General features: G+C 37.6%; 1 protein-coding gene across 1 annotated transcript in view; it reads left to right on the top strand.

The window, feature by feature from the left end:
* Positions 1-310: 310 nt before the first annotated feature.
* LOC105045508 (COP9 signalosome complex subunit 2-like) overlaps positions 311-19,738 on the top strand; it is a 69,221-nt gene continuing 49,793 nt past the window's right edge. The window contains exons 1-6 of the mRNA XM_010923817.1: positions 311-320; positions 651-743; positions 3,487-3,565; positions 4,097-4,337; positions 4,466-4,540; positions 4,626-4,760. Coding sequence (XP_010922119.1) covers positions 311-320; positions 651-743; positions 3,487-3,565; positions 4,097-4,337; positions 4,466-4,540; positions 4,626-4,760 — 633 coding nt within the window. The remainder of the gene's footprint in view (positions 321-650; positions 744-3,486; positions 3,566-4,096; positions 4,338-4,465; positions 4,541-4,625; positions 4,761-19,738) is intronic.

The raw sequence follows: 19,738 nt of genomic DNA, 5'->3' as shown, positions 1-19,738 counted from the left end.
TTATAGTGCCCGCGCCATTTGACTTTTGTTCCACAACATGCATGCTACTTCTGATTCAAGGCTTCGAGCTCCAGGTTTACAAGTTTTATAGGGAGGCGGCAGATATCACAACATTTAAAGCTTGACTCACGCACGTCTCCCCCCGCCTTCACAACACCTTTGCGTCTCCGGCCTTTGCTCCACCTCTCCGCTCACCCTTTAACGCTCTGACCTCTCTCTCTCGCTCGCTCGCTCGCTCGCTCTCGCGTCTCCATATTCCAGAGAACGCCAAAGTTCTTGATATCGGTCCTTCCCAAATCCCTAGCCTATCATGGGTTCTGGTAAGCGATCTTATCCTCGTTAACATCTCCACGGTCATCTCTCGAAACACTATGGTCTTCGATCCTCCTCGTATCACTCGCAATCCATTCGTTAAGTAGAAATCTCTCTCGATTCCATTTTTTTCGTTGGTTAGTGATTTTCTAGTGTTTTCTTTCAAAATTTTTTTCTTGTAGTTTTTATTAGAGAATTCGACGCTTATAATTATACCTGCGTTTATGTAAAACCCTATTATCTCAGTGACAGTTGTTCTTGCAAAAAGAATTTTTCCCTTTTTTTTGGAAATTTAATGTGGTGGTTGCTGTGACCTTTTGTGTTGTTTGTGATTGTAGACGCGGACATGGAGGACTATGGGTTCGAGTACTCAGATGATGAAACCGAGGAGCAGGACGTCGATATAGAGAACCAGTATTACAACTCTAAAGGTCGTTATATCAGTGGTTATCATGGTGTCCATGCTTCCTTTTTCACTTCGACCTTGTTCCCTGTGCCACATTATATTTTTATTATTGCCTCGGTCCTCTGATGTTTGACGGCTTTCCATTCCGAGACCATCTTCGTTTTCCCTCTGTTTTTCTTGCTGGAGAGTTGTTACATTGTTATTTTTTCCAGAGAAGGTTTTTAGGAAGTTTTTTCCCTCCTTTTTTTTTTAAATTTATTTTTTTATTTTTTTAAATTAAAGTTTCATTGACGGTGTTTAATGTGGTTGTCCGCATTCTGTGAAATATCTGAATAGCCAAAATCCCTCCAAGTGCACCTACTCCTGCTTTCTATTATAAATGTCCCCCCTCTTTTTTCTCCTGATTATAGTTACAGCTTAATGCATTGATAACTTTTGAAGTATTTGGTGATTGGTTTCCTTGAAACTGGTTATGCATTTTGTTGAATACTTCTCTTTCACCAACATGTTGATATTTTTTAATTTGTTTTTGTTCTTTCTTTTTAATATTTTCATTCATTTTGCTTGACTATTGATACTTTGAGTGGAAGTTTTGCCCTTGGTGGATCCACCCTAAAGTCTGAAATTGACTCTCCTGTTTGATCATCATCTTGAGTCTGCTTCTTTTAGTTTCCCTCGAATACCCAAAAGCTAGTAATTTTTACTTGCTCTTAGTGGAATACAAAATGAGTATGCACACATGATTTTGATATGTTCACATGCTTAAATGTTATGGTGCAATCTAGTTTTCTAATACATTGGGCAGGTGGGTGATATGCATCCTTATTTCAGCAAGTCGGCACTCCTATCCACAGGGAGAGGTCTAGGGTTCAAACTCTGGTGGTGGTGTCACCAGAGTAGTAATATGTGCTGCATGTTTGAGGGGGAAAAATCAGAAATTAAAGCTTAGAAAGATGTTTCCAATGTTTCAATTATATTTTTAAAATCAATTTCATAAATTTAACATGATGAACTTGTCTCTTCTGTTATGACACAAATTTTTGTCTTGCTGTGTAGTACCATGTACTGAAATTCAGGGGATTTATTATTTATTTACAGACATTGGTCTCCATATTCATCCATACTTGGGCTGCTGGATGTTTTCATCATGCAGCGAAGTTCACTTTTATTAATAAACTTGCTTTTCAGCATACTTGCCTTCCTTAGTGTCTTTACCTCTATTGGTCTTCTGTTTTAGGTGCAGTTAACTGACTCAAGCTAATTATAAGTTAGAAAGAATAAGATGAATGAAGTGAAAACAGATTACAGTGCTGAAACCAATAAGTAGACAATATATTTCCAAAAAAATTCAAAAACATGGAAGGTTGCATATGGTTTTGTTGTAAGTTACATTTGAGCTTGTTAAAGCACCGTGGATTATTTATTTTTTGAAGGGTGATTTACATGGGCTATACCTTTTGCTTCTTGGGGTTTGTTCCTTGCGTACATCATTATATGACTTGCAAAATAATTCCTTTATAACTATCATGAGTTTGAATTTGGCTTTTGTACCTCTACAGGCATATTCAAAATATCCAAATTCAAATATTAGAATGCACCTCTGAGACCCTTACATGGAACTTCCTCTGATTTGATTCATATCAAAAGAATTAATAATGCATTCATCACTATCTTTCCTAAGATAACCAATGAAGATATGAATGCTCCAACTAGCTGTTCTTATTTCTTGTCGAAATCTTTGCAAGAACCCTCTTTCTTCCAATTGTATCTCTCTTCCAGGGGAAGTTTGTGAGGGAACTATAAATTGGTGTGTTGATACATGCCATGCAAAGGTTTAATCTATAGGGCTAGTTGGTGAGATGGATGCAATTCGGCATTGGTTTTTGCTGATTTGAATTTGTTTTAATATATGATGGTGAGGGTTATGTTCAACAATGAGCAGGTTGTTGATCAATAGCGAGCAAATGTTTTCTTTTTGGAAGCTCTCATAGGTTACACCAGAGAAATTCATTCTCGTCTCCCTTGCAAAAGGTGTTGTAAGCTCACAGTAATATGGTCCCTTGCTGCCAACTCCAATATCTTGGAAGGATTTTGTTTTTCAGCTTTGAACTTAGTTCTCAGCTGAGATTCCATAACAATTCATAATTTATGGGGACTTCTTTCAAATATAACATAAAGGGGTTGATCCAGGTTGCTTTGAGTTGTGGAATTAATCAACATTCAGATTTTGTTGAGTGGTTCATTTTATCATGAACAACAAGAAGGCAACTAAGGTGCAGTCATTGCTGTTTCGTGTGACCAAGTCTAATCCCCTATCAAAAATTTCTGAGAATTGACTGATTGCATAAGACTTAATTTTCTAGGTGAATGGTTATATGTAGTCTCATGCCAGCATACATCTTTTGTTGGTTCCATTGACTTGTATTTTCATTACTTTAAAACAATAAGTTTCCTTCCATCTATCTTGGCCATATGTTGGTTTCTTGTCCTTTACCTCTAAGTGTTATAGATGAAGCTAAGTGATTTTCATTGTTGTTGCTTCTGTAGGCATATCTGATGCCTCTTGACATTACATATTTATCACAAAATCATTTTGCCATTTTATTTTTGTATAATGGATGAAGTGCATCTAAAGATTATGGAATGGATTACATAAAATTTGATGTAGTGCTTAATTATTTGCACATTTGGCCTTTTTTAAATAATGTCAGATTTTTGTGTCCACATTTATCTTTGTCGATCTGACATATCTAACAATTTTTCTACAGGTTTAGTAGAAACAGATCCAGAGGAAGCACTTGCTGGTTTTGGTGAAGTAGTTCGGATGGAACCTGATAAAGCAGAATGGTAAGCATTGTAGAATGTTATTCCTGAACTCCATATTTTTAATTGATATAATATCAACTGCAAAGATGGAAGTATGCTTAAGATCTTATTTGGACTTACCCATCTTGCTTCAGTAATGGCATATTTACTATGCCTTTATATGAATCAAAAATTCTTATCGTCGCATTTGCATGCATGTGTGCATATAAAAAGCAGTGCACTTTGGTGCAGCACAAGCTTTACGTGAAGTACAGCTTTCTTTTGTTTATAAATTTGCCTCTATTTGGATATGTACTTCTCTTGCATTTCATCTAGAAATATACATTCTGACTGGGTTCACATTCTGCTACTTTAAAAACTGATCCATGTGGCATCTTGCTTTTGTCGATAGTATGCTGGTGATTTTATGGTTGAGATTAACACTGTTACTTCTTTTTTGGTAATAAAATGTTGATGTTGCAAAAATCTTTTTTTCTTTGCTCAGCAAAATTTCAATGCATTAGTAGCATTGTTGTTTGCTTTGTTTACAACTGTTTTACCCTTATTAACCAGGGGATTCAAAGCTCTAAAGCAGACTGTTAAGCTCCACTATCGATTGGGGAGGTATAAAGAGATGATGGAAGCATATAGGGTCATGCTAACATACATCAAATCAGCTGTTACATGTAACTACAGTGAAAAACGCATAAACAACATAATGGATTTCATTTCTGGCTCTGCAAGCTGGAATTTCAGTCTTCTACAGGAGTTCTATCAAACTACACTGAATGCACTTGAAGAGGCAAAGAATGAGGTTAGGAGCCATACTGGTAGTTTCCAAAACCTTTTACCTCTCACACAAACGCATACAGAGAGCTTCTTTTATGCACATCTCCTACCAAGGTTTATTGTGTTTCTTGTTTGCACCTGAATTCTGTGCAGAGATTATGGTTTAAGATGAATCTGAAACTTTGCAACATTTGGTTTGATATGGGTGAATGTGGACGGATGAACAAGGTACTAATATAGATTTAATATCTTCAGTATCTTTCTCAGTGTTCCATAGTTTAAGTTGGAGTAATTGTCACTTGGGAACTCCCAGTTATTGAAAGAACTTCACAAATCTTGTCAAAAAGAGGATGGCACTGATGATCAGAAGAAAGGCACTCAGCTTCTGGAAGTCTATGCTATTGAGATTCAGATGTACACTGAAACAAAGAACAATAAAAAACTCAAGGTAAGATAGCACTTTAGTGCCACTCAAGTTTCTCATTTTTTCCTTTAATTTTGTAATTCACTTAAAGATCATATCCCTTGGTTATTACCGTTCTAGACTGCGATTGTTTCATAATGCCTAGAGTATCTTTTGTTTCATGATGTCTTCTCTATGAGATGTAACTTTTAATTGCTAGATATGAGCTTGAATAGAAGATGCTATACTAAATCTTGTTCTTGGTATCTTAGCTAAATAGTCTGAACCACTGAGTCATATAAGATTTCGATTTCTTCGGAATTGAAGTAATGAAATTTCATCATAGGATCACTTCTGAAATTTGGCACAGCAATTTGATATTTTAACAAAATTTTTCTTTTAATAAATTCAACTTCATCATTAGATACCATTACGTTTTTATCTGGAATGTTCATTATGTTAGTTTAGATACATTTTTTGAGAAAAAATGATTTGGTAGCTCCTTGACTCTTTCATGTAATGATGGGAGAGTTGCAGTGAGAATGCCAGCACTAATGAAATTCAAATCCTTCTAATATGACTCATTGTGCAGAAAAGTACCTAATGCATTGCATTTGGAGCAAGCATGATGGTCTCCAAATAGTATGCATGCAACCAAATGCTGACAAAATATGACATATTTTATTGGAAACCAACAAGCACAAAGTGTAGAAATATATGCTCAAAGAAATTCTAGTATCTAAGATACATCAGGAAAGTCTAAGATACATCAGGAACACCCATTTTTGAACTCAAGACCTCTTCTGATTGCATTATAGTGACAAACAAACTTTAATTGTTTCAAAGCAGGACCTTTGCTCCAGTGCAAATCTAGCATCTTAGGACCTATTTGGGATTGTTGTTGTTTGTATGTTATTTCTGCAAATTAGACTATTGCATGGAGATTGATGTTCAGGATAGCATTTGCATGAAACTTCTTCTATCCCTTATTTATATTCTCACTCTTTTTTGAAATCAATAGATTTTCACTCTAAATATTTTACAAAAATTTGAAAAAAAAATAACATAATGGTTTCATCATGCATGTTGTTCAGTCTAGTTCATTTTTCTTCTTGAGTTTTAGAGACAAAAATATAAACCAAGAGCAATGCCAAGTGGGCGTTAGTTACAAACTTGTATATGTGCAATCCACTATCTAAATAGTCTGCTCATTACTGAACTAGCATAAAATTGAGTAGTTGATGACCGACAGTTAACTCAATTCCAAAGCTAATGCCATAAAATTGAAGTTGCTCTAAATGCTATGATTTTGATAGAGGGTAAGATATAAGATAAATGATGCAAATTATGATAAGTACAAGATCTAATATCGAATGCCAATAGGGGTTTTACATGGATTAATTTGAGACTTGCTCGTCTCATGGAGCACTAATAGTTTTGAGCATCTTTGTTCTGAGAGAGTAATTGGGCATGACTCTTAGATTAAATGCCGATTTAAATTCTTTTCCACCTCCAATCTTTTTTGAACTAGCACAACCTAGGATGCTACCAAAAAGGTGAGCCAAAAGGTATTATTTTGGGTTCCTTGGCTCTGTATCAAAACCCAAGAATCAAGATCTTCTAAGTATGTAATGGATGTGGGACTAAACCTGCACTTGCTTAGGTTCTTGCATACTCCCCCTTGGTGCCTGCTTGTTATCGCTAGATCTAATCACAAACACCATGATCAGCTTGTCGTGGGCTCCAAATGGGCTCATGCTGCAATGTCCCTTAGTCCAAATGGGCCTTGGGTTGGGCCCGTTTTGATACCATTTGCAATGACCTAGAACCTTACCCAAAAAGGCTAGCCACTTCAAATCTTGAGTAAAATTTTGGACAAGAATTGGAAATCTAATTTGTCCAAGTGAAATAATTGGAAATCTAACCTGTCCAAGTGAAATAATGTAGTTCTGGAAGATCTTAGTTGAACACAAGTCTCATCATATATGATACCAAGTTGCATTGACTTGTATTGTGGCTATTCTGATGCAACATAAGGTGATGCGCTGGCTGGTCACCTATATAATATGGTACATGATAAGTTCTTCTTGTAATGTAAAATGATGATAACTATGTCAAAGCACACATTTTATGGCATGGTGTGATTATGATTGACCCTTAATCCTTGACGTTATAGAATGATGCTAAAAATTCTTAGTTTGTTATGTATTGATTCTTAAATAATCAATACGCATCCGGCCTTCATTCTTGCATATGCAATTTCTCAGTTATAGTGAATTCACTATTTTTTTGGTATTTTCTGTCTTTTCTAGTTTTAGACAATTTCTAGCAAGGTTCACAATACTAGTTTTGGTACTTGTATTGATTCCATGTTGGTATAGTGTCGGTATGAGCAGGTTCAATGTATTAACACTCTATACACCCTCATACTGGTATAGGTTTAGTATTGGTGTGGTATGGTACATTTGATACAGATAGTACGTACTTATGCACCAATATGATGAAACTTGAATTCTAGAATATTTAAGTTCTTGTTGGGTGATTATACTTTATATCTTGTTTGATTGAAAAGGGTAATCCAGATTTTCATCCCATGGGAGAGAAAACCAGCTGTCTTTAATCCTAATTTGCGTTTAGATTGTTGTTTGGTGACTTAGAAGGGTCAAGTAGGTTGTAGACTCGTCTTTTATGAGCCCTAATGGGCCAGGTCACTTGAGATTCGAGATTCTAATAGATTTGTTTGACGTGGTTGAATGGTTGAATTGGTTGATCCGAGCAAGTCAACTTGGACTCCGCTTGTCTAAGTCAGGTGAAGAAACCAACTATCAAAAATATTTTGAGCTCACGCAACAATCATGGAATCACCAAAATGGCTTTGTTGTGGTTTTATTATCATCTTTTATTATGCTTATAATAAATTTATGTTCTTGGATGAAACAATATTAAATAAATTATGATATTTGAATAATCAATTCTTTTGATAAAAGATATGTTACTTTTCTTTGTAATAGAAAATGGGAATTATTTATTATTTTTGATATTTTTTTTATTTACAATAATCAATAAATATCAATATGTTGCCAAGATAGATAACCCAAGAGGGAGGGTGAATTGATTTTTTTAAAAAAAAATTAAAGCAAGTATATGCTTAATCTAAAGTGTATAAAATGAAGATACAGTGAAAGCAGTAAATTAAAACTATAAGTATGTAGATGCAAATGAGAGCAGGATAGAAGTAAACAAGAGCACATGCAAACATAATTTTATAGTACTTCGATGCCAAACTCAGTACCTATGTTTACTCCGCAAGTACTCTCTTAGGAATTCCACTATAATCCCTTCAAGATTATAGCTCGATTTTTTTACTTGGACTCACAATCAAATCCAATTGATTTTATTAATGGAAATCAACCAAAACCACTCTCCTAAACCACTTCTAGGCTTGTACAAAGATATAATCCAATTCAAGACTTGAATTGGCTTTTTCCTTAAGTTGTAATCCCATCAACCATGCAAACGAATTGAGCTACTTGTGAGCTACTCGAGCTTGACTTGGTTATTATTGAGCTCGAGTTGAGCTCTAGCAGTAGGATACTTGACTCGAAAGCTCGCAAGCCTATTCGAGTTTATATTTATTTTTAATAATATTATTTTTATTATAATATATAAGAATTTTCACTGAAATAATACCCATTTTAAAAGAAATTACCGAAATAATGTTCTTTTAAAACTATTTACCAAAGTACAGTCCAAAATAAAATCGTTTTATCTCAGGATGACTTTCTATGCTAACTCATTATTGTTAACGCCAGCTGAAAGTATAGGTGGTCGACACTATGAGTCGGCCTATCATAGGGCACCTCTATGGGTCGCCCTACGGCCCCTACTGTAGGGCAATTTATAAGTTGCCCCATTATAAGGCGACTGTGAAACGTTCTTCAAATTTCTCTTCTAGCTTGTGGCACAGCGGTGACCTGGCACAGGGGTCGACCCCATTGTTTCACAGGCCAACATAGAAAGCCTGTTTTTATAAGTATAGCAAGGGTTGACCCATGGATCGTCCCCTAGCACAGGGGTCGTGCCATGGGTCGCCCTCTTTTGTGTGCCAACCCCAGAATGTCTGTGCCAACGTCCCATCCAAAAGGAGACAACCTAGGGGTCGCCCCTTCAAATTCGAAACTGACTCTCTCAATTTTAATTTTTGAAACTTCCAAAAAAAATTGTTTGCATCTCCAACTTGATGAATTTTCAATTTTGGCCTTCTCCAAGCATATTTATATATTCAAAAATTCTCGACTTTCTTGAGATACAAATTCAAACTTCTCCAACCATGTTTACAATTAACATTGCAAGATATCTTAGGAATGATGGATAATCCCAAACTCCAACCATATAATCTGTATCAAGCTCAATAATTATTTTTTTGTGCAACCAACAAAAATTCTAGCATGCGCATTCAGATTAAAAAAATTTTGTAACATTAATTTCAAAATAATGTAAACCAATAGTTGATCATTACAAAGTTTGTTAGCAAAAAAAATATGTACAAGTATTATAACTATCGAGAGGCGTATATATCAAGATACTGGGGCCTCCTCTACATCCGTCTCTCATAAATGCGTGTCACCTCTGGCCGCTGTTGTGATAGTTCAGGCATGGTATCGACTAGTGGGGAGGGAGGTGCTGGCGTGCTTGGCCTATCAATGTGCCTGATGTCTACCTCAAAAAATCCTCAGTCTATCCTTGCCTCTAGCCCTCTCATACGTATGATCGACGTGCTGCTCATCGGGTCGGTACGAGGTGTCTTATGGCTCACTCATCCTCTGTGATATAGATGCATCATTTACAGAGAGATCGAAGTCCGAGAAGTCAGAATATGAGGTGTGCTGGGCATATGATGAGGTACTTGGATCATCCATCGATGGCATAGCGTAAAGTTCTCAGAGATGACTTGCATAGTGTCGACAAGACTGTCCATAACATTGGCAAGTGCTTGGTCCATGCATCCAATAGTGATCGAATAGAAGCCGCTCCTTGCTCGATGGTATAGCGACGTGATCTTCTGAAACTGTTAGTATCAAAAGAAAAATAAATATTATTCATAAGTATAACAATAACAACATAACAAAATGAGACAAAAGTAAAATGTACTTATCATAATATCCATCATGCTATCCAAAGGATGGAATCTTATCTCGGGCCGCTCACTCATCAATGGCGATATGAATTGTCTAGTGATGCTCCTGTACCTCTTCAGATATGGATCATAATAATCCATCATAGGGAGCATGGGTGGATCAACCACAATCAAATCCTCCCACCGCTCCCATGCATCAATATACTACCGATGCTCTTGAACCCAATCGTGGTGATGCCATCCTCATCAATCAAAATTGTGGAAATCATCATGAGTGTCGCATGATGGGGGGACGCCCTGATGCATGCCAAACGATTGCATCACGCACTCCGGACAATAGATCTTCATGATGTCGAAGTAAATGAGAGGTGCGCATGTCCTCCATACATGCTGATCTGATTGGCATATCTCAGGCAATGCAGTCAATATCTCCGATGTGTAAGGTACCTACATCTGATCGTCGCACTGCTGGTCAAGTTGATCCCTATAGTATATAACTGTGTGCGGCACCGGATTGCTAACACCAGTCAGTCGAGTCCTCCATCTGTCCAAAATAAAGTCAATATGTTATTGTGTAAAAATGTGTAGTCATTTATCATATAAAATCAGTGCTACTAGTCACATACCTGCATCTTGGTGGATCAGTCTGGTCATGCTGTATCCCACTAAATGGGCTCTCAAAACTAGCATCATCCTCATCTAACGGACCACGCCCTACTGCATCACCTTCCACCGTCGGCTGGTGGGCTCCTATCTCGAGGAGCACCCTATCTAACTATCCGATGTGTAAATGCTCTCATATCCAAAGCTACAACAACACCAATGACCCAGCTATCTCACGTGCATCTGATTTGGTGGCCCTGCAGAGCTCGCGATACAAGAAGGCTAAGATAGTGCCGCCTCAACTCAACTGCCCACATGCGTAGAGACACGTAGCAGGGTTAAGTATAATAACTGCACGTGAAAATCGAACTTATCGGTGAACAGATGGCCATCGATAAGATAAAGAATAAATGCTTGAATATGCCTCTACATGGTCTCATCATCCGTATCATCCGATAAGTGGTGGAACGTGTCACGAAGCTAGTAAAATCTCAGCGAAGATCTTGACAACATCGACTCTGGTGGTCTAATCCTAAATAACTCCTCACATAGATCCGACTAGATGATGTGCGAAGTATCGTGATGGCAGGTCATGCATTTGTAATTCGAGAAGAACAGCAATGTCTGCAACGTGATTGTCACCTCTCTGATGCGCAGGTGGAAAGTATGAGTCTCTTGACACCATCGCTCTATCATGGTTGTGATGAGAGCCCAATCTAGTTGTATATCGCATACTTTAAATACTCCATAAAAATTAATGATATGAAGATACTCTTGGATCCTCTTATGTGGCCGTTAGGCAAGTGTGGCAGTCGAGCCTCTGTGTCTATAGCATAGAGGCCCCATGTCCTCTCCAAAATATATACAATCACTGCGATGTTGGATCTAGAGATACAGCATGGTAGGGTCTATCGGGCTCGGGTGAATGTTGGAGTCTGAATCTATCATGTCTAGGGCACAAAATGAAAAGACAATCTTACTAAGAAATATCAAAGATGATAAGCAACATAAATGATACATAGGATAATTTCATAATTTTTTTCAAATATTTACATGACATGATTACATAACCAAAATATTTTAAAAGGAACATAAATGATACATAAAGACAGTCTACATAATATGAACAAATACATAAATCAGTGCTGTTGGGGGCATTTGCGCAGGTCGTGCCCTATCTCCTTTCACAATCCACATCGTACAATATTTTGGCTTTTCATTGCATCCATATCATTTCGGATCCTCCTCGATTATAAACTCCCCTTTTCATGTCTTGTGGACGGGTGCAGTATGAGTCTAGGTGCAGTCCACTCAGGCCAATAACGAGGACTTTCTGAGGGATGGAAGGTAGGTACATATGACTGCTCATAATATGCAATAGTATAACAGTTGTGAATGAATTGCTTTCAGTCCAAGTTCTCACTGACACATACAACGAACAAACGGAAGCAATGGTAGTGCAGTAACTGCCACTTTTGATATGTGCATATGCGCCCTCCTAAATCGATTGTTTGTGTATAATCAGGTTCATCAGGGCTATAATACCTTCGTCTCAACCGCATCTCATACAAATCTGATTAGTTATTGTACTTGACCATACTATGCTCCCTAGACTTCAGCTGGCGTCTATTTAGGTTTTGTCTAATCTTATCCGTGAACATCTTGCCGGCCTCCCTTCTCCATATTGCTATTGCACATCTGATGCTAAACCACTTTGATAAGCATTCGAAAGAAAGACAAACAAGAGCGGTAATGGGCCATGAGCGAGCCCCCTTCAATGTCTTATTAAAACTTTCAGATAGATTTGTATTCATTATTTTATACGTATATCTACCCATGTCATGCTCCAGTGACCATTTACTTGGATCGTCAAATGGAAATGATTTGAGGTATTGAAAGCAATTGGATCATGTTCTCTCAATGTATTGCATGCTTCGATCAAACTTTCAGGGCTGATTTTGCTTCGCAGTTTGATGGAAATAAGTAAAAAACATCGTATCATGGAATCGACCGTTTAGGTTTGTCTCAATATATCTAAGACATAATTTGTGATACTCATATAGTGCTGTCCATCCAATAGATTCATTTGGAATAACAGATAATATTTTTTTGTGCCGATGTGAAATTATGCCAATCTCTATACGGTCACGTGCCACGTCATGGCACAAACGTCATAAAAATCATGACCAACTACTACGGCTCTTGTCTTCACAAATGACAAAGGTCAGAGGATAGATACTCCCATTTCCATCCCTCTTCACAGCTATCATAAGAGTATCCTTATATCGGCCGTATAGATACGTTGCGTCGATACTAATCTGTGGGCGGTAGAACTGGACGCCCTAAATGCATGGATCGAATGTCCAAAAATCTATCACGGTTCCCTCATTGGCACGACAAACTGCAGCTAGCCAAGGATCTAATGTGTTATAGGACTTCATCCAATCTTCAAACAGCTCGTCAATAACAAGTTGTTTAGTTATCCACATCTTTCTGTAAGATGCCTCGCACTGTCATGTATCATGTACATAAGCTTGGCAGGCTGATATGGATATGGATATCTCTGTCCTAACCGATCATCTAATAATATCGGCAATCATGTGTACATTAAGCTGTGGATGATCCGTATTTTATCTGTATTCAAACATGTGTGTGGTCCTTTATATACCGTAATCTCTCATCACTGCATCTTGGTCCGAAGAAATGCATGAAGATGCCAACTGCAAATATCAGACTATTTATACATGACGCTTCATTTAATTCTATCTGAATCGACGACTTTGAAAGGATGGTGGGTGCGAATGGCATACTGTTTCATGATGCGCTGGATCTATTCTTTCGACCCGAATACCATTCCCTTTCTTAACTCTTCATTTCCATCAAAGAATGGATGTTTTGACAATGCTCCATGAGATGTGGCCTCATCGTCGTTGGATGCATCAACCAGTCCAAATTTAGAAAATGGGGCGCCTCGTGTGATGGGACATCCTCTTCTGCACTGAACTCCCCACTATCACTGCCATCAGGCTTCGCATCATCATCCTTATCTTCATCATCAGTAGGATTAGCATCATAATTGGTAGCGGCTTCATTTTCGAATAAAATTGTATCGACCGCTGCGGTTCCCAATCCTCCAATCCGAGCATGGCATGCATGTGGCTGATTAAGTGATACAGGATCGTTAGATTCATGCTCCACATGCTCATGATAGCTGCCACATAACTAGGATCGACCCCCGCATCATCAAATGCGGCGTTACTCCAATGTTGATATGCTGCCTTTGCCCCTATCATGTATTGAGGACTATCAGTTATGAATGCTGCTGGTCTACTAACCATACATGCAGAGATACCTTCATACTCATATTCAGTTTCATCGGCCATTGGAGATGCATCAAGTAGAGATCCCCGCATGCCTGACTGCGCAAGTGGAGCAGATACAGGCTGAGACACACTCGCATGTTGTTCACCACCATTCGAAACTCTTATCGCTGTCGGTTCGATAAAAGTTTTAACTGCCATAAAAATCTCCTATGATGGGATGTCCAAGGCGGTATACATTGTCTGATCATCTTTAATAGGTACAGCCAAATATTGTCCAGCCATATGAATCAAAAATTTGCACATTAAGAAAACTCCACATTGATTGGGGTCCCATCTATTGACAGCATAGTAGACCCGCACAAGTTCTTGGTATGTTGCATTACGGTCTACCATGGCCATCTGGGTCCTTCCACCATCATAATATGCACCGTTAGCGTCACGATTGATCCTCCCATCCCAATGGAAGGTTACAGTGATAAGTCTTGGATCCATTTTTCAAAAAATATTGTGAGAACTAATTGCATAAATATGTGAAATTATGATGCACTATTTATAGATTCCTTATATAGTAACATCATCTCATATTTTTTAAAATGAATCCTTAAGTTTGAAATGCAGATGCATTTCAAACTTGAGTCCCTAAGTTTGAAAGGCAGACCTTTAGCAATGAAGGGATCCAACCTAAAAACTATAGTGCAAGTGCTAAGATTGAAATGTAGACCATAGATTTGGTATCATTCATATAATCATGAGAACAGAACCCATAAATTGAAAATTTTTGTCCACAAAGAAGAATCCTTTCAATAAAAAATCTCCAAACCCAAAAACTATATTATATCATGTTTCTAGCAAGATTAAGCTCTCAAAACCTCAAGGAACCAACAGGCACCAAATGCTTTGAGAGAAAACCCTAATCGAAACCTAATAAACCCCTCCAATCTCCTTTAGGTGCTCTCCTTCCCCACACTCTACCAAAAAAAGATGAAATAAAAAAAATAACAAGCAAAAAAAAACAAAATAAACGTCTTACCTTCTAATCAACCGATGGAGAGGAGCTGAGCGAGAGGGAGAGTCGCCTGCCTGCACGCACGAGAAGGAGAGGGAGAGGGAGAAAGAAAGAGAGAGGGGGAGATGGAGAGCCGCTCGGCCGCATGCACGAGAGGGAGAGGGAGAGAGGTCTCGATTTGAAGGGAGAGGGATGCACGCAAGGAAATACGCTCTCAGGTTTTGAAGGGAGCAGGCCCTATAAGTGAATTGCCCGATGGTAGGGCGACTTATATAGTCCCCTTACGCTAAAGCGACTCTATGAGTCGCTTTATGATAGGGCGGCCCATATAGTCGTCCTATCATAGGGCAACTTTGTGGTCCACGCATCCCCTCAAGTTGGCGTTGGATGGTTGAGTCGGCACAGAAAGTCGCCTTATGATAAGGGCGATTTTGCTTGAAGGCAGTACTTTGGTAAATAATTTGAAAACAGCGTTATTTTGATAATTTATTTTAAAATTAGCATTATTTTGGTAAAAATTTCTAACATATATTATTAGTAGGTTAAGGTTCGATTTCGAGCTCGAGTATGGCTCGATTGATATTCGAATTGAGTCGATCTCGAGTTTTGCCTATTATTTGTTGAGCCAAGATTGAGCTTAGGATATTAAAGCTTGATCGATCTTGAATCGAGTGTTCAGTCCGAGTATTTTGCATTGAGTCGAGCTTGAGCTTCCAACTACTTGACTCGGTTTGGCTCGATTGCACCCTCAATCCCAATTAAAACTTGTTACAGCAAAAAGTGAGCAAGCATCAAGGAACACAAGAAAGAGCTCCTAAAGAGCAAATGAAAAAGTTGTTGAAGCTCGAGAGAATATTATTGAGGAAGCTTGACAATAGATGCTCTTTTTCTTCTTCTTAGAACTCTCTGAAATCTTAAGAGTTTGGTGGCTAGGAAGTGTACTCTTTCTTGAATGAACACTCAATGTATCTTAGGTTTTCTCTTTGTTTTTGTGTTCTCTTTCTTCTTCAATGTGTTTGGTAGGCATTTAAAGCTATTAGAAGGCACAAAAATGGGTTTTTGCCCGTTAGAAGGCTGAAATTAGTAGTTGGGAGCTTTTTGCATATTTCTGCAGCTTTTATAGAATTAGCTGTTAGGGCCGTCAGACATAGTGGAGTTGACTTGGACTAACTTGGGGTTGACTTGAAGTTCACTAGGGTTTGACTCATAGTCTGAAGGAGTCAGCTCGAGAATTATACCAAAAAATGTAGCTTTCCGTTTTTTCCTGAGAGAGTCGACTTGCAGAACTTGGTGTCGACTCATAGTTCTGTGTCACTAGAGATCTTGCATGTCAGAGTCATCTCTTCGAAATTTGGAGTCGACCCTTGGCTTTAACCATCACTTTTCTTATAACATGGCTTCTTAAACTTGCTTTCCTTGGCCTTAAATTTTTGCAATTACTTTGACATTCCTAGATTGAGTTGAGCTTCCTGAAATTTTCTCAACATACTCTTCAACAAACCATTAATTCCATCATATAGTCCAATGTTTTGTATTCATCAAGATCATTCTTTGGGTCAACACAATTAGTTCATCATATTTTCTTATATCATATAAAATTTTTCTTGCCATTTTTAATAAAAGTTTTTTGAGAGCGTTGTTTTCCTTAAACTTAGATGATTGGATAATTATTATAAATTTTTCATCTTTTTCTTTGTTTTTTCTTTTTTTTCTCTAGAAAATTTATGATTTTTACTATTTGTTAATATTTGCTTATTTTCTATTTTTCTATTTGTAATGTCATAGGTTAATGGAATGATCTAGTTCAACCTATGGTTGAATTGTTGATGGGTGACCGATCAATTAAAACGGGTCTATCTAGGTCAATGGCTTCTGAACACTGATTTGGATATAATAAAGACAAATTAACTTGTTATTTTTAAAATTAATATTATATAATATCACTGTCTTTTTCATCTATAATTGAGATGCCGCATAAAGAAAGAAACTCTACATAACCTATGACTTAAATCAAGATAACAAGTGAATCTCAAAGATGAGGGTGAAAGATCAAAGGTATACATGCAATAATGGAATCCCTAATTTGAGCACAAGGATATAATGCTTTAATTGGAGTATCTAATTAACTAGCACTTTCCAAACCATTTGAGGGTTTCTTTTTGTATTAAATTTGGATACATCAAATTGTCAAGATGCAAAGGGTTTTGCCTTTGACTTGGGCAAATGAGAATAAATCTTCATATTGCACGTAGAGGTGTCAGAAAAAAAAAAGAGTTATTTGCAAACTAGCTTGTGTCTGCTTGAAATTTAGCTTGGAATTAACTTGCTTGGTCAGCAAAATAGTCAGGTTCGAGTTGAATCACTTATTTTATATAATAAAATTATGTAAATAAAATCACTTATTCGAGTTGGATAGGTTTCGCTCTCTTAGTTTGGGTTGGATATAGTTTGAAATTCTTTTTTGTATAATAAAATTATATAAAAATTGAATATATAAAATGATGGGAACAAATAATATATATTATAGATGTCATGCTATGAAACGATTATTTACTGTTAGATTTTAATCTATTGGTTGAATCACTTATTTATTATTTAGTTTTTGGATCAAATCCAACTGTTGATCTTTATAGTGGGTTTAATATTCAAAATAATCAAGAAATCCTTAAGGCTCTCTTACTCCTGCAAGCAATTCACTTAATCACTCTCTTTTTTTAATTTTTCACCACCTCTACATCCTTCCTCCAATGCTGTCCTCTCCCCCTTTCCTCTCTGATTAGATCTTCGTTCTTGGTTGAGATTCTAGTATGAGATTCCATGCTATCCAATGGCATAAACTACTTGTCTTCCATTAGGTCTCTGACCTAGGAGAGATTTTGGTCATGAATCTGAGGGTTGTATAGACTTTACAAGTTGGCATCTGATCGCTGTCGCAAGTGGTCAAAAATAAATCATTAACTTTAATTATATAGATAGTACGAGTCAGGTTCGTATCCACGAAGATCGTGGGCTGAGTTACGTTCAAGTACTAGAATTAAAGAGGAACTAAAATTGATTGATCGACTAAAATAATACTAACAAAAGCGAAGTAAATCAAATGCTAATGGAAAAGTAGTTCAAGAATCAAAGAGATATCTCGGGATTTTGCCTGGTTACCTGGCAGACAATTAATACCTTCCTACTATGCAATGAATCTATATGCCATCTATCAAGATATAACCTATCTAGTGAGAGCATGACCTGTATCCGTTGGATCACGACCCATCTCTCTGGAGTATAGGCTAGTCAAGATGAGATGCATACAAGGTAAAAAGGAATCGTACTTAAAGATAATCTACTCTAAGAGCACGAACCGTATCCGTAGATCACGGCTTGTCCCAAGAGTGTAGACTATTCTAAATATGATTTAAGATAAGAGACACATACAAAATAGAGAATTGAAAGCATATCTTTTATTTCATAGAAAGGAGAAGTACAAAAGATAAAGCAAGAACAACACTGCCTGTTACAAGTACTTGAGGGATTTTTCGAGATAGGAAAGCTTAGCCGGTCATGGAATTTTTGCTTGCTGACATCTTGGGGTTGAGAAGACTCTTGGACAGTAGCTGGAAGATGGTTGAAAGTAAAAGGAGGGATGATGGTGCTAGAGAGAAAGGACTGTGATTTTAGGATTTTTAGGTGGAAGAAAGGGGTAGGTGAGAGGCGTGGAGAAAGATGGTGGAGGCATCGAGAAGGATGGTGGTCGGCTTGGGTTTGGAGGAAAAGTGCTGTGAGGATGAGAGGAAAAGGGGGTGGCTTGGAGAGTATTTAGGTAGCTGGTTGTTTGTGGCGTGGAAGGAGAAAAATATTCAGTGCTCCCCTTTCATTCTCTGTGGCCTTTCTTTTAAAAACTTCATATCATGCGTTCAGATCGCATTTGCTTCGCATCCCAACAACCCATCGCGCTCGCTCCATTTTTTGCATTTTTTTTCTTTGCAAAATCGCGCACCGCGTCGCTCTCATGCTCTGTTCCGTTTTATTCTCAATGCCTGCCTGATGCCGTGTCTATTTTCGCGTGAAGAAGCCCACTTGCAACATGCGTCTGCTTGCTGTTTTTGCCTCTGCGTGCGTGGTAGCACCCACACAAGCGCACAGTCTCATCCAAAATTCAATTCATATTGCTGCTTTGAGTCCACAGCCCATGCACCAAAAACTTATCCAAAAGAAATCACCTAAGCGCATTTAATGTTCGTTGGCCCCACCGCTTTACATGTATAGCAGGTGGCCCATGAACATACGGCTCCTATTCTCTCTTTGCTTTGATGTTTCTTAATTTATCACCACCAAGCCGATGCACCAGCTCACCACCCTTTTATTTTAAATACACCATGGGTCCCACTCCCATTTAATGCTCCCAAAAGAAATCTCAAAAACAACTTTTGCTTAAATTCCTGGTGTGTCCTCTCTTTCTTCATAATTTTGGATGCCGTTCCGTGCTCACATCACATAATCAAATTAAGTCCAATCTGTTAATTATCTACAAAATAAACTAAAGAGCATCCAATTTTTAATAAATAAGAAGCAATTAAACAAAATTGAGTACTTTTAGTGATTTAATTTAAGTATTTGTCACACCCTCCAACTTGAACTTTGTTCGTCCTTGAATAAAGTAGATAAATTAGCAATGTTTACCGACTTGTCCTTGAATTAAAAGTTATCCTAGGCAGTTCTGAAGTCAATTGATCTCCGACTAGATCATCAAAGAGGTACTTCATCGGATTATCAATGCTACCCATTCAGTAGTCGAGTGAAGTCCATAAAAATTTCTAGAGTTTTTCTTTCGCCAACTTTCCACCCCACTCTTTAAGTCCTCTAACGTGCTATGGGTTTGGTGTAGTATGTTCTTGCAATTTAGTTCTCTTATTCTCTCTCTTCTTTTTTTTTTTTAATATTTAGTGTATAGTTAGTGCAATAT

This window comes from Elaeis guineensis, chromosome 5, assembly GCF_000442705.2.
Source record: "Elaeis guineensis isolate ETL-2024a chromosome 5, EG11, whole genome shotgun sequence".
NCBI lineage: Eukaryota > Viridiplantae > Streptophyta > Magnoliopsida > Arecales > Arecaceae > Elaeis > Elaeis guineensis.
Note: the sequence above shows the minus strand (reverse complement) of the source record. Positions and strands in the feature narration are given on the sequence as shown.